The sequence below is a fragment of the Marmota flaviventris genome, chromosome 2 (genome assembly GCF_047511675.1).
Source record: "Marmota flaviventris isolate mMarFla1 chromosome 2, mMarFla1.hap1, whole genome shotgun sequence".
Classification (NCBI taxonomy): domain Eukaryota; kingdom Metazoa; phylum Chordata; class Mammalia; order Rodentia; family Sciuridae; genus Marmota; species Marmota flaviventris.
Genome location: NC_092499.1, coordinates 16,377,955 through 16,402,028, shown reverse-complemented (window position 1 = coordinate 16,402,028; position 24,074 = coordinate 16,377,955). Strand labels below are relative to the sequence as shown.

General features: G+C 36.5%; 1 protein-coding gene across 7 annotated transcripts in view; it reads left to right on the top strand.

The window, feature by feature from the left end:
• The first annotated feature begins 13,078 nt into the window (after positions 1–13,078).
• Spata7 (spermatogenesis associated 7) overlaps positions 13,079–24,074 on the top strand; it is a 33,587-nt gene continuing 22,591 nt past the window's right edge. For 4 of the 7 annotated variants that reach the window (XM_027931625.2, XM_071607624.1, XM_071607620.1 and 1 more), the window contains exons 1-4: positions 13,079–13,259; positions 18,565–18,642; positions 21,083–21,178; positions 23,930–23,977. In XM_027931625.2, coding sequence (XP_027787426.2) covers positions 13,241–13,259; positions 18,565–18,642; positions 21,083–21,178; positions 23,930–23,977 — 241 coding nt within the window. In that variant the 5' untranslated portion in view covers positions 13,079–13,240. Of the gene's footprint in view, positions 13,260–18,562; positions 18,643–21,082; positions 21,179–23,929; positions 23,978–24,074 lie in introns of those variants that run through there. The other 3 variants (XM_071607622.1, XM_071607621.1, XM_071607623.1) reach the window with 2 other exon arrangements.

Below are 24,074 nucleotides of genomic sequence, written 5' to 3'. Positions count from 1 at the left end.
TTTTCAGTTTTAAATTTGGATCTGTCTGAATTATGTGTCTAGGTTAAATTTTTTGCCTATGAACATCCATCATTCCTGTCCCTGGGCTGTGTGTATGAGCTATGCACATTTGAGCACATGAGGGGACTGGCCTGATGGGGCTGTATGATGTATGTGTGCCTTTCCTCTTGCTCTGCCTGTGATCCCACATAGCACATGAGATGGATGTGGCTTTCCAAGATGTCAGTCAATCTGCTGACCACAAGACATCAAGCAAGACTCCACCCTTCGAAACCCAATCCCTTGCTTTATTTGGGTGGAAATTTCTCGAATGTCTTTTCCCTAAATAAAAACAGGGGTTCAGGATGTGCTCATTCTCTTGCCTCTTGCCTCTTTTGCTCCCCTTGCTTTCCAGCATGGGAGCAGACAGAGCCATCCCTGAACCCAGAAAAAGGTATTTCTGTGTTTGTATGGTTTTTTAGTTGTCAGCCGGGCCAGCTGGTGACACATTCCAGCGTTGTTTGTTGAATATGATACTTTCTATCAACTTTGCAACTTAACCAAAAAGTCATTGATTACATTTGTATGAGTCTACTTATGAACTCTGTCTTCCATTGCATGATGTTTCTGTCCTTTCACCAATACCACCCTGTCTTGACTACTGCAGCTTCAGAGTAAGTTGTGAAATCAGGTAGAATGAGTCTTCCAATTTTATTCTTAATTTACAGAATTGTTTTAACTGCTGTCATTCCTTTTCTTTTATATATCCATTCCAAATCCAACTTATTGATATCATCAAATAAGCATATAATTGGGTCTTATTTTTTATGCAGTATGATAATCTGTCTTGTAATTAGTGTTTAAAACATTCACATATAAGATGCATTAAAATCTACTTTCTTACTAGCTGTTTCCCAAAAATTTCAACACCTCTCTCTCTCCCCACTCCTATTCCCTCATCCCCCTCTCTTCTTTTCTGCCTACTCCCCAGATTCACTGAGTATTTCTTAGGATTCCATTTGATCATCTCTATAGACCTATTATTTAGGCAAGTTTTTTTAAATACTTAAAAGTTGCCCTAGGTTTGTAATACATTTTTAATCAGACAAATATACTGTCAATGTAAAAAAATTATAACAATATATCCCCAGTGCTTTTCAACCCTGTTGCATATAAGAATCACGAGAGGATTCTTATATGCAAATATAAGAATCAAATCAAAGAAATACTAGTGCCTAAGCCAGGCTCAAAATAAATTCAGTCTGAAGTTCTGGTCCTTGAAGTTATGCAGCTCCCAGAAATCAAGTGTGTCGGCCAGAGCTGTAATGAGCTCAGTAAAGTCACTTTACCAGAAAACCTGTCACCCTAATTGCAAACCTAGACCTAACTGAAAACCTCTGCCTTGCTCTTGATCACAAAACCCTGGAACTACTGAAAAATATTCACTGCTTCGAGATTGATCAGCTGTTGCCAGGCGTGGTAGCACACACCTGTAATCTCAGTGGCTCGGGAGACAGAGGCAGAAAGATTACGAGTTCACAGCCAGCTTCAGCAACTTAGCAAGGCCCTAAACAACTTATGGAGACCCTGACTCAGAATAAAATATTAAAAACGCTGGGAATGTGGCTTAGTGGCTAAGCGACCCTGGATTCAATCATCAGAACGAAAGAGAGAGAGAGAGAGAGAGAGGAAGAAAGAGAGAAAGAAAGAAAGAAGGAAGGAAGGAAGGAAGGAAAGAAAGAAAGAAGGAAAGAAAGAAAGAAATTGATCAGCTTCCAGCAGAAGATGCTTCTGGAGCCCCAGTTGTATGGAGTCATTGTTACACTAAAGCTTCAAGGGTAGAAAAAACAAGTGGTGTGTCATAGCCCTTTCTGAGAATAACTTCTGTGACAACCAAGTGGCCCTGTATGGTGTAATGGATGGAGACCACAGCCTGGAGGTGCCCTTCCCTCTCAGTGTACTACAAGTAACATTTTGGCTTAAGAGCTGCAGAAAACAAAAACAAAAAAATTAAAGAAGAATTCATAGTCAATATGTTATTGTTATGCTGAGGAAACTTGGAACTGCTGGGCAGAAATGGTGAGGTGCTGTCCTTTGTCATATGCGGATCTGGGAGGATTCTTTACTTTGACTTCTGCTAATGTGGGCAAGTGCCAAACAGTTCTCTGAATTTTGGGGAGGGAGATGCCAGGAGTCAATATCTTCCAGAAGTTCTCCAGGAGATTCTTAATAAGCGCCAATTTGGCCACCAAACCATTCAGATCATGAGTTTCCAATCAGTGCTTATGTGCAAAGTGCAACTGGGGATGTCCTGGAGTATGTCTGTCTTTGAAAGCCAAAGTACCTGGGCAGCAAATACAACCGGTAACAATAACTGTGACTTAGCACCTGCTGTCCTCGTCTGTTCACATCAACTGCCATTCCTTCAGGCTGTTGTGATTCTGCTTTAGACTATAACCAACTTAAAAGAAACCAACTTCTTATAGGTATAAAATACCCCACTCCTGGCCAAGGAGCTACCAAAAAGAATAATTTACTTCATCACTCTGAAACTCTTCATTTTTAATAGACGATAGTGTTCACAATGTGGGGGTATGGAGTCATTGTTACACTAAAGCTTCAAGGGTAGAAAAAACAAGTGGTGTGTCACAGCCCTCTTCAGACCCTGAATAATTTTCTAAGAACAAAATATCAGTGAAATCACCAACACCAAATCTGCCATATTTCACAGTGTGACTTGATAGCATCAGTTCTAAAATAATTTAAGTTTTAGATTTGGGCCTTTGTGAGACCCTAGGAAAAGTTGGCCCTTAAAAACTTCAAGTTTTCCGTAGAACGAATTAAAAAGCTGGGGACTGGGGTTATGGCTCAGTGGTAGAGCGCTTGCCTAGCATGTATGAGACATTGGGTTCGATCCCTGGCACCACGTAAAAAAATAAATAATAAAATAAAGGTATTATGTTCATCTACAACTAAAAATTTTTTTAAAAGTTGGAAGCAATGTTCATTGAAACTTAACTCTTTTATGTTAAAGGTTAGAAAGCTGGGGTTCTAAGATGTGTCTTAATTAAGTTCACACAACTAATTAAGACCACCACAACCCCAGGTGTCTAACATCACAATTCTTCATTCTGTAACATTTCCATAACATTCCCAAATCTTTAGCATTGTTAGAATAATTATTCTGAATAATTCCAAGAGCAGAGAATATGGTGGGGAAAAGGCAACCTCTAAAAAAAATTTGAATATTGGTTTGGTGTTGCACATCATCTATCAAATGGCTCTTATCAGAAACTATGACTGTACCAAGTAGGAGTAAAAATATTGTTACATTTTCAATCCAATCCAAGTAAGTGTTCTGCATTGATTGGCTAATTCTAAGTGGTTAATATAATTTCTAGGGAAATTCACTTACAAAGTCTAGATTGAACACCACAAAATCCTGCATATGATCAGCTAGGATTATGTATAACTGTGAATAATGAAAAATCCAAACATTTACTTTTTTTCTTATGAAACTTTGAAGAGAGTAGAGCCTCTAGATTGGTGTGAAACTCCATTGTGTAAGGGACTTGAGCTCTTCCTAGCTTGTTATTTGTGCTGAGCATTGCCTCCATTGTCAGGGCCACTCCATGAGATAAGATTGTTGCTCCAGGTCCTGCCATTGCCACCAAATTCCAGCCAGCAGGATGAAGGAGAGGAAAAAGGAAAAAGAATCTAACCCGTGCCTCAACCTGCATGGCCATTAATTCAGAAAGTGACAAGGGTGATGGGGAATTAGAAAAGACAAACATACATAGAGAGAAAAAGCTGGGACCAGGTGGGACATCATCCTCTGATGGAGGAACAATGACCTAGAGCTAGCTCAGGATGTTTATTATATAAGTTTTATCATCAAAAGGGTTTTCTATGAGAAAATTGCTTCAAAGCAGGCAGGCTGAAAGTCAAAGTACTGGCAGCCAATTATAATTATCTTCTTGCGCTCATAATTCTCTACCCCTGGCAGCTAATGTCTGAACTCGGGGTCAAGACTGATAGTCCTATGCCTTGCACAGAACTTCCTTAAACAGGGAGTCACCATAGCAACTGGGCAATCTTGACCTGCATCTTTAAACAGGAAGTTCCCAGAGCAGGCTCAACCTCCTGCTGTGAGACAGTCAGAGATCATGATCCATGTCACTGCTCCCCACAATATCCCACTATATTAGTTTCCCTAGGGATGCTGTAATATATTACCACAAACTAGATCATTTAAAACAACAAAAGTTTATTCTTTTATAATTCTGGAGGTAAGAAGTCTAAAATCATTATTACTGGTCCTTGGACTTAAGCAAACTCTTTTTTTCCTTTTTTTTTAAATTTGATACAGTATAATTATACATAATAGTGGTATTGTGACATATTTATACATGCACATAACATAATTTGATCAATCTCATTCCCTTTTCCTGCTCTTCCTCCCTCTCCCTGATTCCCTTGCTCTACTTTGTTGGTCTCTTTCCTATTTTTATCATTTTAAATTAATGCATTATGATTATATAAAAAAGTGGGATTCATTATGGTTTATTTGCAAATGGAAAGAGCATAATTAGGTTGATTTCATTCCCTATTGTTTCCCCATGCCCTCTCCTCCCTTTCCTCTCAATTTTCTATTGATCTCTCTTCTATCTTTCTGAGATGTCTTTTTCATCTTTTTCCCCCTCTCTTTATCTTCCACATATGAAAGAATACATTCAATCTTTGAATTTCTGAGTCTGGCTTATTTCACTTAGCATGATGTTCTCCAGTTCCTCCATTTACCAGCAAATGACATTCAACAAATGATATTCTCTTCATGGCTGAGTAAAACTCCACAGTGTGTATATACCACATTTTATTTATCTAGTCATCTATTAACAGATACCTGAGCTGGTTTCATAATTGTAAATTTTGCTGCTATAAACACTGGTGTGCATGTACCACTATAGTATGCTGATTTTTTCTTTTGGATAAATATCAAAGAACAGGATAGCTGTGTCACATGGTGGCCCCATTCCTAGTCTTTTGAGGAATCTCCATGCTGCTTTCCAAAATAGTCCTACTAATTTTCAGTCTTGCCAACAATGGATACATGTACCTTTTCCCTCCACATCCTCACTGGTCTTTATTGTTTTTGTTGTTTGTTTTATTTTGTTTTTGTTTCTAAGGACTGTACCAGAGGTCCTTTACCATTGAGCCACATCTACAGACCTTTTTATTTATTTATTTTTAAAATATTGTACCTTTATTTTTTTATGTATTTTTATGTGGTGCTGAGGATAGAACCCAGGCCTCACATGTGCTAGGCAAGTGCTCAACCGCTGAGCCACAACCCCAGCCCTTTTTATTTTTATTTTGAGGCAGGGTCTTACTAAGTTGCTTAGGGCCTCACTAAATTGCTGAGGCTGGACTGGAACTTGCAATCCTTCTGCCTCAACCTTCCAAGTCACTGGGATTAGAGGCATGCACCACTGTGCCCTGCTTGTTTTTTTTATTCTTGATGGTTGCCATTCTGACTAGAATAAGATGAAATCTCAGGATAGTTTTGATTTGCATTTCCCCTGATTGCTAAGGATGTCAAACATTTTTTTCATATATTTATTTGGCCATTTGTGTTTCTTCTTTTGAGAAATGTCTGTTTAGTTCATTTGCCCATATATTGATTAAGTCATTTTTGTTTTAAATGTTAAGTTTGGTTGGTTTTTATTTGGGGGGCGGGGGGGGGGGGCTGACAGCAGGGATTGAACTCAGGGATACTCTACCACTGAGCCACATCCCCAGCCCTATTTTGTATTTTATTTAGAGACAGAGTCTCACTGAGTTGCTTAGCACCTCACTTTTGCTGAAGCTAGCTTTGAATTTTGCAATCCTCCTGCCTTAGCCTCCAGAGTCACTGGGATTATAGGTATATACCACCATGCCTGGCTTAAGATATTTTTTTTTATTTGCTATATATTCTAGATATTAATTCTTGGTCATAAGAGTAGCTGACAAAGATTTTTCTCCCATTCCATAAGCTTTCCCTTCATACTTCTAATTGTTTCCTTCTCTGAGCAGAAGCTTTTTAAATTTGCTGCCATCCCATTTATGGATTCTTGGTTTTATTTCTTGAAATTTAGGAGTCTTATTAAGGAATCAATGCCTGCATTTCTATGTTGCAGTGCTGACCCTGTGTTTCTTCTAGCAGTTGCAGCATTTCTGATCTAATTCCTAGGTCTTTGATTCACTTTGAGATAGGGATCTTGTTTCATTTTTGATGGGGGCAGACAGGTGTGAGTGATTAAGGGAATAATTCTATAAAATGGGCCTACCACGCTGACTCCCACTGCTTTCTTTTCCAAGAAGCAATTTACCTGCAGCGCTGTTTGGCTTACATGGTCAGGATATGTCACATTCCTCAGCAAACTACCTGTTATCTGCAGGAGAAAGGTCGGTCTATAATAATATCATTAAGAGGAACTCGAGTTACCCTGAAGGAGGAGATTTTTGTGAACCTTTTCACAGGCCAGATCCTGAAACTCAGGGAGAAAAGGATAATTCCTCCTGACCATAAAGTCTGTAAGAATTTATGGTTAAGAATCTAATTAGAACTTGTCAGCATGGGCCAAAGTGACCTAGAGTTGTCATGGCAGTGGGAACTTGAAAGTTTGATGTCATCCTGCTGTCAGTCAAAAGTCAAGAAGTGGACCTGGGCGGGACACTCTAGAAACTTCTCTGGAATTCCCAATAAAGCTGAAGTGCAGGACAGGAACTTTGTCCCTCTCCTCTATAAAAGGGCCCACTCTCTGCCTTGAGAATATCCCCTTTACCCTTTCCGATTCCTTCAATAAATGTATGCCTGTTACTCTGAGCAACATGTCTGAAATCTTTCCGATTTGATCTCAAGAATTGAGGCTTGAAGGGGAAGGGGGGGTCTTTGTGCTGCCTCAGTTTCCCAGAAGGCCCTAGCCCTGTAACAGTTCTACATATGGATATCCAGTTTTCCCAGTACTATTTTCAAAATGGTATTTTTGCCAATATATGTTTTTGGCACCTTTGTCAAAAAACAGATGACTGTATCTATGTGGATTTGTGTGTGTGTTCTATTCTATTCCATTGGTCTTCATTGATTTTTATGCCAATACCATGCTATTCCGTGTACCACAGCTCTGTAGCATAATTTGAGATTGGGTGTTGTGATGCTCGGAATTGTTAAGCAAACTCTTCTCTATTTTATATGAATGTGTGTGCACATTCAAATCACTGTTCCATTATCTTAAGTAAAAGAGTCAACATGAATTACAAAGTCACTGAAATCATTGTCTTGCTGCCCATTTCCTGATTTAGTAGTTAAACACTAAATCAGGAGTCAGAAAGCCGAGTTTACAGCTAGTTATCTTTTCCAGTAGTCTTTCGTAACATAAGGGTTTTGGTTTAGAGATCACTAACATCCTCCCAGTTCCCTAATTCACTACCAGGCTTGTTTAAAAAGTAAATTAGGGGTTGTGGCTTAGTGGTCGAACGTTTGCCTAGCACACGTGAGGCACTGAGTTCAATCCTCAGCACCACATAAAAAATAAATAAATAAAATAAAGGTGTTGTGTCCATATACAACTAAAAAGTTTTTTTTAAAAAAGTGAATTAGGAGCTGGGGCTGTGGCTCAGTGGCAGAGCACTTGCCCTGCACATGTGAGGCACAGGGTTCAATCCTCAGCACCACATAAAATAAATAAAGATACTGTGTTCATCTACAACTAAAAAATATTTTTTAAAAAAAGTAAATTAGGAAAGTTGGAACATCTCTTATTCTACCTTTGTATTTATCTTACATAAACATCCACTCTGCATATTTTAAATGACACAGAGGAAGTCTTTCTGTGCCAGGCCCATCACCAGTTTCTATCTAGATTATGCCCACTGGGAGACTCCTGTACTTACTTTTGACCTCAATGTTTTTCTTTAACCTAAGGCTGCCTATGGGTAAAAACCTCAGCAGACATTTAATGTTACATAACAAGAAGCTGTTTTCATAACACATTTTCTTACTGTTGGGCAACTTAATTTTGCTTAAAAATATGAAACTAATTGTTTGCAGACAAGCATATGGAAGGTGTCAGGTGGGTAAGAAAAACCATATATTTGAGTCAAGTCAAGTCAGATATTGAACATGTCTGAGGGGAATCAAGAGTCACAAATCCTCACCTCCATTTTCTAAGCTTTACTTGCTCAAATATTTAAAGAAATTATTCCAAAGAAATTGTTAAAACTCCAAATTCTATTTTTTTAAGTGGAATTATCAGGATGGAAGAACAACTTAGTTATGGTTTTCTTTTGTTTGGCTTTTTTTGAATGGTGAAGCCACTGGTAAGCAGTTGCACTGAGAAAACACTGAGTGGAGATTTTTTTCTCAATTTTTTATCAATCCTGTAGGCCAAGCATCCTCCCTAATGTATTGTAGCAACTGACTGGCAGTAGAACAGATAAGATGCTCTTCTCAAGCTATGGAGACAGGTTACCTAGGAACCATAGAATGATTAAGTCCTGTTCAAAGAGACTTGTCCTCTTAATTGGATGAAAAGATTTAAAGAACACAGCTGGGAGAAATGGAGAGCTGAAGTATGGTGGCAATTACTAGCAGGTCTATATCTGCAATCTTAGCAGCCTTTGCCAAAGGGTCACAATATAGGAGTGAAACTTTTAGTGGTAACAAGACATCAGCTAAGCTACCTAGAGTTACAGATTTTTACTCTTCAAATATAGGAAAAATGAAAATAAACTGTGGAATTAATCATTAAAAAGTACAACAAAGGGCTGGGGATGTGGCTCAAGCGGTAGCGCGCTCGCCTGGCATGCGTGCGGCCCGGGTTCGATCCTCAGCACCACGTACAAAGAAAGATGTTGTGTCTGCCGATAATTAAAAAATAAACATTAAAATTCTCTCTTTAAAAAAAAAAAAGTACAACAAAATTTCTGTGAATCATCATTGTCTAAGGACAAGGTTACATTTATATTCAGATGTCAGACTTATATTCCTTAAGAAATGTTCATGTATATCCTACTATTACTCTCTTTCATCCACCAGTACTTCTATTAGGCACATATTGGTTTATGGAGAATTATGGTCTTTCCTGCTCTCTCATGCTTTTAATAATAAAATTAAGAAAAATCAAATTATAGGTTGACAATGATGAAGACTGTTTTCAATCCATTAAGGAATTTTAGGCAATAGAGTCATTTTTTCCCTGCACTTGAAAAAATAACTCTGTATACATGTCATTAACTATAATTAGAAGAGCTTTACTTTGGAGTAATTTTTTAAAATGTTTGTCAGTTCCACTAGACAATCCTCAAATAAGCTTTGTAGGTTAATATTGTTTCCACATGGCTATTTTTCAGATATGGAGCTTAAAACTTTCCTAAAGCCCCCTCTAGTGACAAATAGCAAATTAATCCATTACTTTATAACATAATACCAACTAGCTCTAAACTTCCATTTTCTCATTTAAATGTTAGGTGAATCAATAGCTACAGTCTTTTGATTGGGGAATGACTGGGAAATAGTCAATGGTTCAAATTCTCAATCATTCTTCAGTCATCAAAACCTAAAGGATTTTGTGTTGAGACAGGTTAATGCAAAATGCATGCATACACCATTCAATTCTATTTATTTTACTTTGTCCTACCGTGTACACTTTTAAAAATTCCCTAAATTACCATTTTTGTCCATCTGGGACTTTTAAGAATTAAAATGTGTTCATAATAACCCAATGTATAGGAAAAAAATTGTCTTGACCTTTTCCTTTTTGTTGCATTTGTTGGTAATTTTCACTGATGATGTTAGGCAAAGGGACAAACATGAATTTCAGGAATCCTCTGACTTGTGAAACTAAGGGTCACCTATGAAATATAAATTAAACACATAATAATAATGTAGTATTTAAAATAATACTAGCTATATAATAAAATATGATAAATACAAACTATATTATATTTGTATTAGATAGACTACATGTTATGGTATGTTTAAGATATAATTTATTTATATCCCCATTTCCAAAGGGCTTAGAGCTTATCCAATAAAAGAGGTCTAACTGAACCATTAAAATAAGAGTACAAGAATAAAAGTTAAATTCCCAGTAAAGGGAATCAAAGAGATAAATAAAACATAAGGCTGGGCACAGTGGTGCCCACCTGTAATCCCAGCAGTTTAGGAGGCAGAAGCAGGAGGATCACAAATTTGAAGCCAGCCTCAGAAACTTAATGAGGTCCTAAGCAACTTAGGGAAATCTTGTCTCTAAATTTAAAAACTGTGGGGGGCCTGGGGTTGTGGCTCAGTGGATAAGAACCCCTGGGTTCAATCCCCAGTACAAAAAAATAATAATAATAAGGCTACAAATAACATTATGACTGAACGTAATCTTAGTTTTGTGCTTCTTTCCACCTAATTCAAAAAGAGAAACCAAGGGGCTGGGATTGTGGTTTAGCAGTAGAGCCTAGCATGCCCAGGGCCATAGATTCGATCCTCAGCACCACATAAATATAAATGAATGGAATAAAGGTATTGTGTCCAACTACAACTAAAAAAGTAAATTAAAAAAAAAAGAGAGAAACCAAATAATTGGCTTACACATGCCAGTTCATTAGGGAAGATAATATTTTTCTTTCTAAAATACAGATATTGGGCTGGGAATGTGGCTCAGTGGTAGAGTGCTCCCCTAGCATGCACAAGGCACTGGGTTCGATCCTCAGTACCACATAAATGTGAAATAAAGATATTATGTCCACCTAAAACTAAAAAAATAATTTTAAAAAGAGTACATAAGTTTAAAAAAATAAAATACAGATATGCCAATTTCTAAATATTGAAATAATTTCTGAACACGAAATTAATGTTTACATATTCAATAAAAAGTCTTCAGAGTGCCTCCTTTCCAAGGCCATTGCAATGGGTAGTGACTCCCCAGTGGAAGGATTTCTTGAGAGCTTATTCTGCAATAAACTAATACCAGCTGTATGCATCTGTTCAAGACAATAGATTATCTCCTGGGAGAAGGAACCAGAAAGGATCTTCTCTCTTATTTAAGTAAAAGCAAAGAACAAATTAAATGGCACTTAGGACAATATGTTGACTGCTCAAAGTGGAGAGAAATGGACTCTATTGTGGATACATTCTTGAGAGAATCAAAACAAATACTACTCAAAAGAGAAGTAATGAAATGAGGATGGCTTTAGGCAGAACTGAATACCAGGCAATGGTGTCTTCAGAACCCTCTCCAGGCTGCAGTCCTCTCCCAATCACAGCCCCACTCCAGCTTCAAAGCAAAATCTATTTTTATCCCCAAATCTACTTTTATAAGAGGAGCTGGCATCACTTTCACGTGAATCGAGTCATTGTCTTGCCTTTCCCAAGGGTATTTGCCCTTTAAGCTTTGGCTCTAATTCAATTTAATAGATACTTACTGGAGACCTATTAAATGCAAGACATTTTTTAGCCACTAATAGTGGAATAAAAGCCTTCATGATTTTAGGAAGGATTATTTCACATAATCATGAGCAGAAAGGAAAGTTTAGGCTTTTCTGGGAAACATATGATTCTCCACCCCTATATCTTTCCAAATGTTGTGACCACAGAGCCATATCAATACTTCCACATTCCTCAAATTTTGAATCTATTTTTCTCCCTACTTCACATCTTAGGGAACCATGGGTTCAGATGTGGCTATAACTTGGTTTCTGGTTTATTTCTCTTTTCTTATTTTAGGGTTCCTGACTTAATGCTTTACATCTGACTTCCCTGATAACTCAGCTCTTCTGAGATAGGTGTCTTAGAGAAAGTTAACATTTGTTGAATACCTCCTTTTATATGTCAGCCACTATACACATCGATACTTATAACCACAAAGTTAGTAGCAGCATTTACATTTTAGAAAAGAGGAAACTGGGACACAGAGAGATTTATAATCTAATTCAAGATCAAACTTGCAAGGGCAGAAAACATGAATTCTACAGATATGACTCCAAAGTCAGTACTCTATCCATGATGGCAATGTTTTTCAATGTTGCTCCCCAGGCCACACTTGGCAATGTCTATAGACTTTTTTTTGTTGTACCCCCAGGGATCCAACCAGGGGTGCTTAGAAACCCCAGCCTGTTTTTTTGGTTTTTTTTTTAAACTGTGTTTCTCTAAGTTGCTCAGGGCCTCACAAGTTGCTTTGAACTTGCAATCCTTCTGCCTCAGCATCCAGAGCCACTGAGAATACAGAAGACTCTAGAGACATTTTGAATGTCCTGGAGAGGATTGACCATTGACCTCTAGTGAGTAGAGGCCAAGGGACACTGCTAAACATCTTACACTGCACAAGGACTGTTGGCCCCATCCGCCCCCACTCCTGCAAAGAATTATACATCAGCCCAAAATTTCCGTAGACACAGCTGTTGAGAACCTACATGACAGAAGGCTCTCCGCCCAATTCTCATTTCCAAAGGTTCACAGGTAACTACTTCAAAATTAAACAGACAGATTTTAGAACACTCAGAATAAATCAACACCTTATTCACATTTCAATTCTCTTCCATTATTCTGGAAAATGGATTGAGACCTTAAAGGAAGGTAGGGACTGGAAACAAGAAGCTCAATAAGCAAAATTCGAACTGATGATTAAAGTTAAGAATTAAGATGCAAATATGTAGATGTTTTTCACTCCCAAGCCTTTCACTAATCCAAAAATTCATGGACTGCTTTGAAATTCAATTATTTGGAACTGGTTAAATGTTACCCTGACCTCAAGTAACATTTGTGTTTGACTTTTTTCTGGGACCCAGGGGATGTGGAGGCCAGATGAGAGCACCTCCTCTCCCAGCTCTTCCCGCAGTGACAAAGCCTGCCAGGTGCTGGTGACTTGGCTCCTCAGAGGAGTTCTCACTGTGGATGACTGGCAGGATCCCAAAGTAACAGACTGGCATGCGGCGCTTTTCCCGCGCTCCCGCCCTCCCTTCATCCCTCTTTCGGCAAAAGCCCCGCCCTTGCCCAGGGACCCCCCCCCGCGGGGGCGGGGCTGCTGGGGCGCACGGCCTCTACGCGGTGACGTCACAATCCCGACGCTGTGGAACCAGCCCCTAGCAACCCGCCTGCTTACGGTCACCCGGCGGCTGCACCCCCACGGGCTGGTGGTTTTCACTCGTGCCCTGCCCTGGGCGGGTGCGGCCGGGGGGAAGGGCCAAGGGGAACCTGGGTGTCCCCACGACGGCTGCAAGAGGACTAAGCATGGATGGCAGCCAGAGAGGTAAAGGGCAGCCTCGGGTCGGGACTGCGCAGGTCCAGGCCGCACCCCGGGCGCTCTGGGTCCCCCCACTTAGGCGCGTATTGTCCCGAGCCCAGAGGCTCACAGCTCCGCTTCCTGGATGTGCTTTTGTCGCCTTTGACACCAGGGCCTGCCATTCCTGAGCTGAAGGTGGTGCAGCCCCAGGAGCTCTGAGACAGAAATCCTCATGGGCCCCCAAATCAAGCTTCCCCTCTGCTCTGTTCGTTCTTGGAAGTAGAGGTTAAATACCTATGCCTTAGAGCTCCTGACCATTAATGCATAATGACATATGCATTAATGTACAGTACATAATGTTCTGGGACATTCTGAGTACACAGTACCTATGAAATCTCCCATTCAGTCACTGACTTGTGTCCCCCCAAACTACTGACTAACTCAGAGCTCCTCTAATATGAATAGGAATCTCCTAGGAGTCATGTTAAAATGTAGATTATAGTTCATCAAGTCCCATGGGTGGAGGGGGACGGAGGAGGGGAAGCTGTGATGTTGTATTTCTAAAAAGCTACCAGGAGATGCAGATGTTGCTGGTCCGGGAATACAGTTTTAGTAGCAAAAGACTAATCCATAATCACAACACACACCTGACCTTGACTGGATATTCCGAGTTAAGCAGACATCATGGCGGAATGGTTGGAGCCCAACCATAACCCTAAGTCTTTACAAATCCGCCCAATTCAATTTGCATCTTCTCACTTTCTAAGCAAGTCGCATTCTTTCCTCAAGCTAATGAGGCAACTTTCATATACTCTCTCCTTCTCAGTTCAGTGTTCTTATCTATTTAAAGGAATACCTTTCAATTATGCTGCTGGCTAATTCCTGACTTTGAATGTGAATATATCTTTATTATGTAATCCTTGATCAAAATAAGAACTATGCTGAATGTAGAAGGTGTTGATTCGCAAATTGGATATTCTGGCACTATAATAATAACCCAAGTTTTAGAAAAGGCAAACCAAAATCCTTTTATGGTCTTCAGAAATTTTACAACATAAAGTTAAACCTTTGCTGTGTAGCAAGAACTATCTCATTCCCTACTTCTCATTCAATGCACGAAAAAAAAAAAACTTGTTAGGTAGGTATTACCTTATTTCACAGTGACTAAAATAAAACAAATGACTTGATAAGGTCACAATTAAAAAGCAGAACAAGCTTTGAATCCGAGTCAGGAATATAAAACCTTAGAACCAGTGCTTTTACTTAACAATAGCATGATAGAGGTGGGGGCAAGGGAAAAGTATGTTTATATATCCATATATTTTCCATATAACAGACAGTAAGCTTTTAATATTTACTATTTAATTATTTTAAAACTAGGTTCATTTCAAACATGTAAAGAGATTTATGACTTAATTAGCTTCATTCTTAGGATGTTACATAATATGAAATACTATCAAACATTTGTAATTGATTTTGCATTTTTAAAAAAGATATAATATTCAACAAATATTGTAATTCTTGTACACCATAGATTATTACTTATAAGCAATCGTAAATTTAACCAAAGCTTTAATGCTTAATTTTAGTTGAAAATAAATTTCTTAGATTTCGTTAGATTACTTTTAGTTATTTCAAAGCATAATAAATTAATACTCCTAAAGAAAAATTATCTTTTGACATTTTCATACAGTAAATCACACTACAGACATCCTTTTGTAGGGTAAACCTTCTGAATGGTGGTATAGATGACTGAAAAACAGTAGCTCTAATTTATGATCTTTGCTATTAACTAAGTAAATAATCTTCAGCCATTCACTTTATTTGAAAGTTTAGTTATTTGTAAAATGTGGCAGGTGGTGGTGGGGTGGACTAGATAATCTGAAAGTGTTGTTTCCCACTTCTTTGAGAAAAAGGGAAGAAAAGATTGAGAATATCAAACTGCTACCTACTCTGTCATCAGTGACCTTTGGGGAAGGAAGAAGAGACAAGCTAATAGTATAGATAACAAAGTGGCTTTAAAAAAATAAAAGAAAGCTTTTTTTTTTTTTTAAGAGGTGGGGGCAAGGGAAAAGGAGATATATATATATATGTTTTTTTTTTAATATGTTGGTCCTACAGAGATACTTACCAATGATTGACAGATTCCCAAACCTCCAGTATTCCTGGGAAACCCTGCTACATGAAACACCATCTTTTCAGTGGAGTTCCTTCCAGCTATCTGATAAAATTTAATTGTATAGGAAATCAAACTGCTGTCCCAGGCAGAAGAATTTCGTTATCCTGACAATAAGTTCAATTTCATGGACAGGTTTTTAGTCCTAATATATTTAGAAGATGGTGTTCTTTTTTCCTGCATTTGGTTTGAAAGTACTTTTCCATGCCCTTTGAATCATTCTGGGTCCATTTAAGGTATAGATACCACATAATGAATGAAAGAAAGAAAGTTTAAAGAATTGTTAAACTATCAAAAAGGTGTAACTCTAAGATGTAAGAAAACTATGTAGGCTGAGGGACAGTACTCAAGGAAGGTCAGATTTGCAAGGGTACTTCCTTCCAAAGACTGGGGGTTCCGTTTCATTGGAGAAGTTGAATCTTTGCACATGCCCAGCGCTCTGATGCTGAGGAGTTCCTTCAGAGGTCTCACTCTTTGGGAAACAGACTTTGTTGACTTGTTTAACCAAGTCACTAAACAAACAGGAAGACAACAAGGAAAACAAGCTCAGGAGAGGATCCCATATCTAGAGTTGCTACAGTGTTACCTAAAATGTTCACTTAACAATTAAAAAAAAAAAAACAAACCACTACTCACATAAAGAAACAGGATAATATGACACATGTACAGGCAGCAAAGCTTGTGAGAGGTCCCAGATGAATTGTCAAATTTTTCCTTTCAATTCTGACAATTTTAAAATGACATTTACCTGTAAAAATATTAGAAACCAATGAGTGTATGCCTTGGTGTTCGTTGGAAGGTAAATGGATAACATGTCCTCAAAGTACATCTAAGTTCCATTCTTATCAGCATTTTGTGCTAAAGAGATGCCAAATTGGTACCCGGGAACGAATTGTAACTACCTTGTTCACAGCTACCATCCATAGGTAAAAGTGGGTGGAGAGGGCATTTATTCCATCCCAGGCAGTATCTCTAGGTACCAGCTTTCCTTTTGTTCCAACCTCTCTGAATATAACTTTTTCCCCTTTTCTGTGACTTAGAGTAAAACGTGCATATATTTGAATGGAATTTGGAGATAATAAATTACATAGAGCTGAAGTATCCTCTCAGTCTGTTTCAGATGCGATACAGTATTTTAGAGAATGGCTCAAGTAGTGAGCAATTTATATTGTTATAGTGTAGCCTGTTGTGGTAGTTCATGCCTGTAATCCCAGCAGTTTGGGAGGCTGAGGCGGGAAGATCACAAATTCAAAGCCAGCCTCAGCAATTTAACAAGACCCTAATCATATGGTGCAAGATGCCCACCCACAGTACCGGAATTGGATTACATCCTACACTAGACATAGCAAGCCCAGTGAAAAAAAAGCGTCTTTTCTAATAGTTCTAGTAAAAGTCCCTGGACATGGGTCACATATTCATTGCTGATTCGTCAACACAGCTAATCAGTTTGGGGTTCCATATTCAACCCTGACCAATAGAATCAGCTTTGTTTGAACCAGCTGGGCTAAGATTAGAGGAAAACAGGTTCCCCAAAGGGAAGTGGAGGTGATTCTCAGGTAAAGAGGTGTTGAATTCTGGTCAGGCAGAAAGTGGAGCATTCTTTTTCCTCTGGAGAAAAAAGGTTTAGCTTTCAGGCCTCCTTCTTTCCTGGTAGATATTATGTTAATTTCATGACTGTCTTTATTACCAATTCAGATGGTATCACCTCAACTGCTACTGTTCTAAATAAGTTAATTTTTTTTCTTTTTGTCTTTTGGCCTGTGATGTAGAAGGAACTTTTTGGAATGTTCTATTGTTTTTCTGTTTGTCTGTCCTAGTAAGTGTTCCTCTCTGGATCTGGATTTCAGTTCTTCTGCCTCAGTAATTCTTTCATCATCCTTATTTCTTCTAGAATTTGTATGTGTCCTCCCCATTTCTTTATAGGTTTTAATGCCCATATGATAGCAAGCTAACCATGTTACCTTCCTAAAACGTCTCTGTGTTGGGAAGTCTGTAGTTATATTTTGCATGTTAATTACATTTGACCCTGTAACTCAGCTTTTTTTATTTTGAACATTACTGTTAAAAGTGTAATCACTTTTTGGAGAAAGAAATTACTTTGTGATAAAGCCTATATATAATTTTTCAATGTCCCACGTATACCTAAAGATCAGACTCTGCCTTTAAAGGAGATACCAGGTTTTCCATTGCTAGAATTGCTTTTTTTTTTTTTTTTGAGAGAGAGAATTTTTTAATATTTATTTTTTAGTTTTCGGTGGACACAACATCTTTATTTTATTTTTATGTGGTGTTGAGGATCAAACCCAGTGCCCCGTGCATGTCAGGTGAGCATGCTACCGCTTGAGCCACATCCCCAGCCCTAGAATTGCTTTTAAATATAGGATGGTACAGTGGCACGTGCCTGTAGTCCCAGCTCCTCAGGAGGCTAAGGCAGAGCAGATTGCTTGAGTTGTTCTAGACTAGCCTGGGCAACACAATAAATACCCATTTGGAACAACAACAAAAAACCCTGATAATTAAAGTGTGTTTATATAGAATTCAAGCAAGTAAGTGGGTTGGACATAGATGAACCTTAAAATATCTTTTAGTTATCAAGTTCTGATTCTGATTTTTATGTATACTTATTTTAGACATATTAATGTATTATTTTATTTCTAATTTACTCAGATGCTTTGTTAAGAGGATTACTCTTAAAATTATTTTTAAGTACAGATAGCTGTGATTAATTAAAATAGTTAATACACTTCTGTCATATATACCTAACTATAATTAATTAATTAATTTAAAAAATAGTTAATACAGATGTATAAACTCAAAATCTTAGCTGTATTGTTTGAAAACAATTAAAAAGCTAATGAGGTCAGTGGTGTACAAAATAAAATCAGTATAGATCAAGTAACAATTGATGTTTTTTATCATTTTCCCAAAAGAAACCAAAATCTCAAACTTTGAAAATAGCTTATTCTCTTAAAAGAGAAAATTTTTAATCTATGACTGTAGAAATTTTCCTCTGTGATGTATTATTGATGGTTAGTAATATAATTGAATAAAATTTTAAATGACTTTAAAGATACATTTATTATTTTAAAAATATTCAGTATTGTTTTTATGAAAGTTGCATTTCACTGATCCTAATTCATGTTTTTCTGTTAAAAGTCAGAGCAACCTCTGTCCTTCCCAGATATGGTCCACCACCATACCTATTTAAAGGTCACTTGAGCACCAAAAGTAACGGTAAGTGAGGTCCTCAAATGGGTAGCTTTGCTAAATGACTGTTTCCTGTATTTACAAAGTATATGACTTGGTGAGACAATTACTACATTTAGTGGGTATTTGGACTTCAATACTACTAATTATAATTAAATGCTATAGGAATTCTTCAGAGAATTTAGGGTTTCTGACTTCAGACTATTAACGTGCCCTATATGCGGACTTGGCTGCCTCCCACTTCCTGCCACAGCTAGCCCTGTCTGCTTCTGCCTGCAGACTATCCTGGTTAAACAGGATGAGTATCACAGTCAAGACATAAGCTCTGAAAAGGAAAAGCTGTGCAGAGAAAAGGAGCATTTGTCCTTAGCAAATGTTTGTGGCTCTTTTTCCAACTGGATTTCTAGGTCCTGTGATGTTTGTATATTTTAAAGCCTTCAAAGTAAATTTTTAATATCAACTTAAAAATATATTTTTATAATTGTATTTGAAAAGTTGTAAGCTTGGGATTTTAGGCAAAATAATTGAAGCCCTTTTTTATTTCATTATTACATGAAAAATCTTTGATACTGTTATATCTAAATGTGAAGGAAAGATCACATTTTCAATTACTTCACTTATTTCTTTATTTATTTAAGTACTGGGGATTGAACCCAGGACACTGCTAACACTGAGCTACATCCCTAACCCTTTTAATGTTTTAGCAGAATCTTGCAAAGTTGATGAAGCTGGACTCAAATTTTCAATCCTCCTGCTTCAGCCTCCCGAATATTTCTTTGTATTAGAGTATATATATAAAGACATGGAGAGACTGCACACTAGAATTATAAGCTTTGAAAAATAAGTTTTAAATAAAAATTTGACACTAGATTTAAAATATATATACATAGAAAAGCAGAACAAAGGGTAATATGTAAAGTTTGTTAACTTTTTTTTAAGAATGTAGACCTGGTATAGGTATAGTCATTTAAGTGTGATGTGCCTTGGCTCACATCCACACATTGCATTTTTTAGTCAACAGTTGACCTAAGATCTAACTCACATACTTGTGCCTGTTTCGACTTCTATTAAATAGTGATAATAATGATTAGATAAGTGTTTGTAAAAAGCTTAGATCGATGCATGGCAATGGTGCACAACCAAGAAATGTTTGCCATATAACCTCACAGTCATTGTACATGCTTGTACAACACATAGCATTTCCCTGAAGAATTGATTTCAAAGGTTAGCAGCATATGTCTGGTTGGGGGAGGAGACTGGGTTCAGTGTACAAAAGTCATTTATGTTTCCATCTTTACATGGTGTTTTAGCTGTTGAATGTTTTTCAACCATATGCATGTATTCTCAAAAACTTTTTAATATTTAAAAAGGTTATGCCTATATTTATACTATATTTTTGTATGTAAACTCTTTTAACACGTTCTGAATTTTCCTTTAAACAGTTTAGATGAGGGTAAAGCAATTTAATGTCATGGAGTTTTTAATGTGATCGTACTCTCTTAAGTTAGACCTGATATTTTAAAAAGACTGCAGTAAAGAGATTCGTAAATCATATTTTCAGGTGTAAATAGACTTTGACTCTCAGAATGGAATCTTTAGGTTTGGTGTTTGGATTGTTCTTTTTTGTTTGTTTGTTTGGTACTGGGCATTGAATCAGGGGTGCTGAACCCCACTGAACCACATCCTCAGCCCTTTTTTGTATTTTATTTGAGACAGGGTCTCACCCAGTTGCTTATGGCCTCACCAACTTGCTGAGGCTGGCTTTGAACTTGTGATCCTCCTGCCTCAGCTTCCCCAGCCACTAGGATTATAGGCATGTGCCACCACACCCTGAAGATTGCTCAGTTATTAACATGGTACATAGTCAAGCAAGTGGCTAAGGATTTTTAGTTAAAAGATTGAAAGATATCGGGGTTGGGGTTGTAGAGCACTTGACTAGCACATGTGAGGCCCTGGGTTCAATCCTCAGCACCACATAAAAATAAATAAATAAAATAAAGATATTGTGTTCAACTATAAAGAACAAAAAGAAAGATTAAGCAATATCAAAAAGAAATAATTTTGTAAATATAGTTATAGATTATATTCTAGAATCTCTTCCCCCAACTCTCATACCTGAAAAACTTACTCTTGGAAACGTTTGGACCCAAGTGGTCCATAACCAATAAGTGTTACTGATACTATAATGGGCTGGGGTTGTGGCCCAGTGGTAGAGCGTTTGCCTAGCACGTGTGAGGCCCTGGGTTCAATCCTCAGCACCACGTATAAATAAATGAATAAAATAAAGGTCCATCAATGTCTAAAGCAATTTTTAAAAAATGTTACCAGAATGAGATAAAGGTCTGAGGTCAATTGAATTTCAGAATGTTTTATAAGAATGAGCTTAATAATCAGTAATTTGTTTATCTTGTGATGATTATTATATTGATTTTAAATATATAATGATTAAATATGTTTTAATTTTTAGCCTTTTGCACTGACTCCTCTTCTCTCAGATTAAGTACTCTCCAGCTGGTCAAGAATCACATGGCTGTTCACTATAATAAAATCCTTTCAGCCAAAGGTAAAAATGTACAAATGTGAACTTTCTTTGCCCAATTTTAACCCCCAACTTCATTTCTCATCATTATATATCTGTAGTAGAAATTAATACATTATTTATAATACAATTGGTGTTATATACTGAGATATAGTATTCACTATATAGGTGGCAAATTCAGAATGTCAGTTTTGGTAATTATATTTGAAATCTATCTAATGCCTAGGTTATTTCATTTTATCTTTTATCCATAATATTATTATATTAATATTATTTTGTTATTAGATGTTGCTGTTAATAGAAGTTTATAATCTGGTTTTTTTTTTGTTTGTTTCTTTGTTTTAATCTACTAAGGAAGGTTGTACAAAGAAGATGCTAATGACTGTTTTTCTTTTGGACTTTTTTTGTTGCCAGCTTTCATAAGAGATAAATTGTATCTAATAAAATTCATTAATTATAAGGATACATTTAAATATTTTGAAAAATATATAATTTGAATTACCATTTCCACAATTACAGTATAAAATGGGAATAATTCAATATAGCTTGCAGGCCATATCCTTCTGCTACCTATTTTTATATGGCTCATGAACTAAAAATGATGTTTTTATTTTTTAATGGTTGCACAAAATAATAACAGTATTTTGTGGTATGTGAAAATAATATGAAATTCAGATTTAATTGTCCATAAATATAGTTGTGTTAATTCTTATGCATATTGTCTATGGCAACTTTCGTACTAAAAGGCAGAGTTGACTGGTTATAACAGACTGTATCTCCCTGCAAGATGTAAAGCATTAACTCTTTGCCCTTTGCAGAAAAGGTTTGCTGATTTCTAATGGGGAACATTTCCATCACCCCAAAAAGTTCCCCAAGGGGCTGTGGCTGTGGCTTAGCAGTAGCACACTTGCCTAGCATATGTGAGACACTGGGTTCGATTCTCAGCACCATATAAAAATAAATAAAGGTATTGTGTCCAATTACAACTAAAAAAAATATTTAAAAAAAAAAGAATGAAAAGAATGAAGCTGTTACAATCATTCACATAGAGTGTGAACATGTTTCTATTTCACTTGGGTAAATTTATGAGGAGAAAAACTGTGATGTCGTATGATAAGTGTATATTTAACATTTTTAAGAAACTGCCAGATTCTTTTTCCAGAGTAATTATACCATTTTTCATTTCCATTACTTGTACATTATCACCAACATTTGGTCTTGACAGTCCTTTCTGAGCAATTCTGGTGGATATGTGGTAGTATCTCTTCATAGTTTTAGTTTGCAAAATTTCCCTGATACCTAATGATTTTGACAACTTTTCTTATTCTTATTTGCCATCTTTTTATCTTCTTTGGTGAAATGATATGTTTAAACTTTTGCCCATTTTAAAAAATAAGTTTTTTGTCTGAGATTTAATTTGTTAAACGTAGGTTCTAAATCAAATACATGTTTAACAATGTTTTTTTCCTAGTCTGTGACTTGTCTTTTAATTTTCTTTCTTGTTTTCTTTCCAAGCCTGAGGATCAAACTCAGGGCCTCACACATGCTAGGCAGGCACTAGTCCTCTTTTTTTTTTTTTTTATTCTGGAATAATTTTAGAGTTACAGGAAAATTCAAAAATAATATAGCCAATTGCCATATGCTCTTCCCCCAGCTTCCCCCAATGTTAAAATCTTAAAAATCAGGAAATTAATATTGATAATATACTATTAACTGCAGACCTTTTTAAATTTCCCAGTTTTGTTTTTGTTTTTGTTTTTGTATTTTACTGTGTAAGCTTTTTAATTTTCCTATTTAAAGGACTGAAGTTTTGGGCTGGGGATATAGCTCAGTTGGTAGAGTTCCTGCCTTGCATGCACAAAGCCCCAGCACCACAAAAAATAAATAAATAAATAAATAAGAACAAAAGTTTTAAAATATTTATTGTTATTTTATGATTATACTTTTAAATGGTTAAAAAATCAAACAAATAATGTTTTGTGGCATTAAAGTCATGTGTGATTAAATTCAGTTTTCAGATTTTTTTTAATAGTTTGTTTTTAATATCTTGCTTAGACACATCTGCCTAAGCTTAGATTACTAAGGTTTCCTAAATTTGTTTTCTTCTAGAAGTTTTATGTTTAGCTCTTCCACTTAAATTCATAGTCCATTTTGAGTTAGTTTTTTTATATGGGGATATAAAGGTCATTCTTTTGCCTCTTCATATCCATTTGTTGAAAAGGTTATCCTTTCTATATTGAATCCTAAATACTTTTTGAAAGTCACTTAACCATATATGTGGGTCTATTTCTGGACTTCATCTTTGGATCTTTTAATCTATATGACCAACTTTATGGTTGTACAACACTGCCTTTTTTACCATTGAATTACAGTAAATCTTGGAATCAGGTAGTATAAATCCTCTATTTTTACATTTTCTTTTAAGCTTATTTTAGGACTGCCATTTTAAGTATGTTGTGGTACATATACAATGATACAGGTATGTTATTAGGTCAGCAATGCTCTGAACATTTCTTTTTCAGACTTTGTTTTGAATAGTTTATATTGCTATGTTTTTAAGTTGACTAATATTTCTTTGGCAGTATCTAATTATCTGTTAATCCCAACTGGTATATTTTTAATAAAAGACATTTTATTTTTCATCTCTAGAAATAGAATAAAAATCAAAACAAGGAACTGCAAGTGTGGGGATTTTTTTGTGATTTCCACAGTTGATATTTGTTGCCATTTATCAATATTAAGAATATCATTAAGCAATGAATTTTTGTTTTACAGCTGCAGTAGACTGCTCAATTCCAATAAGTGTGACTACCAGCATCAAATGTAAGTAATTTTTTGACATATTGCCTCTTAAAAAGATTGTGATAAAATATACGCAGCTTAAAATTTGACATCATAACCATTTTTAAGTGTTCAGGTC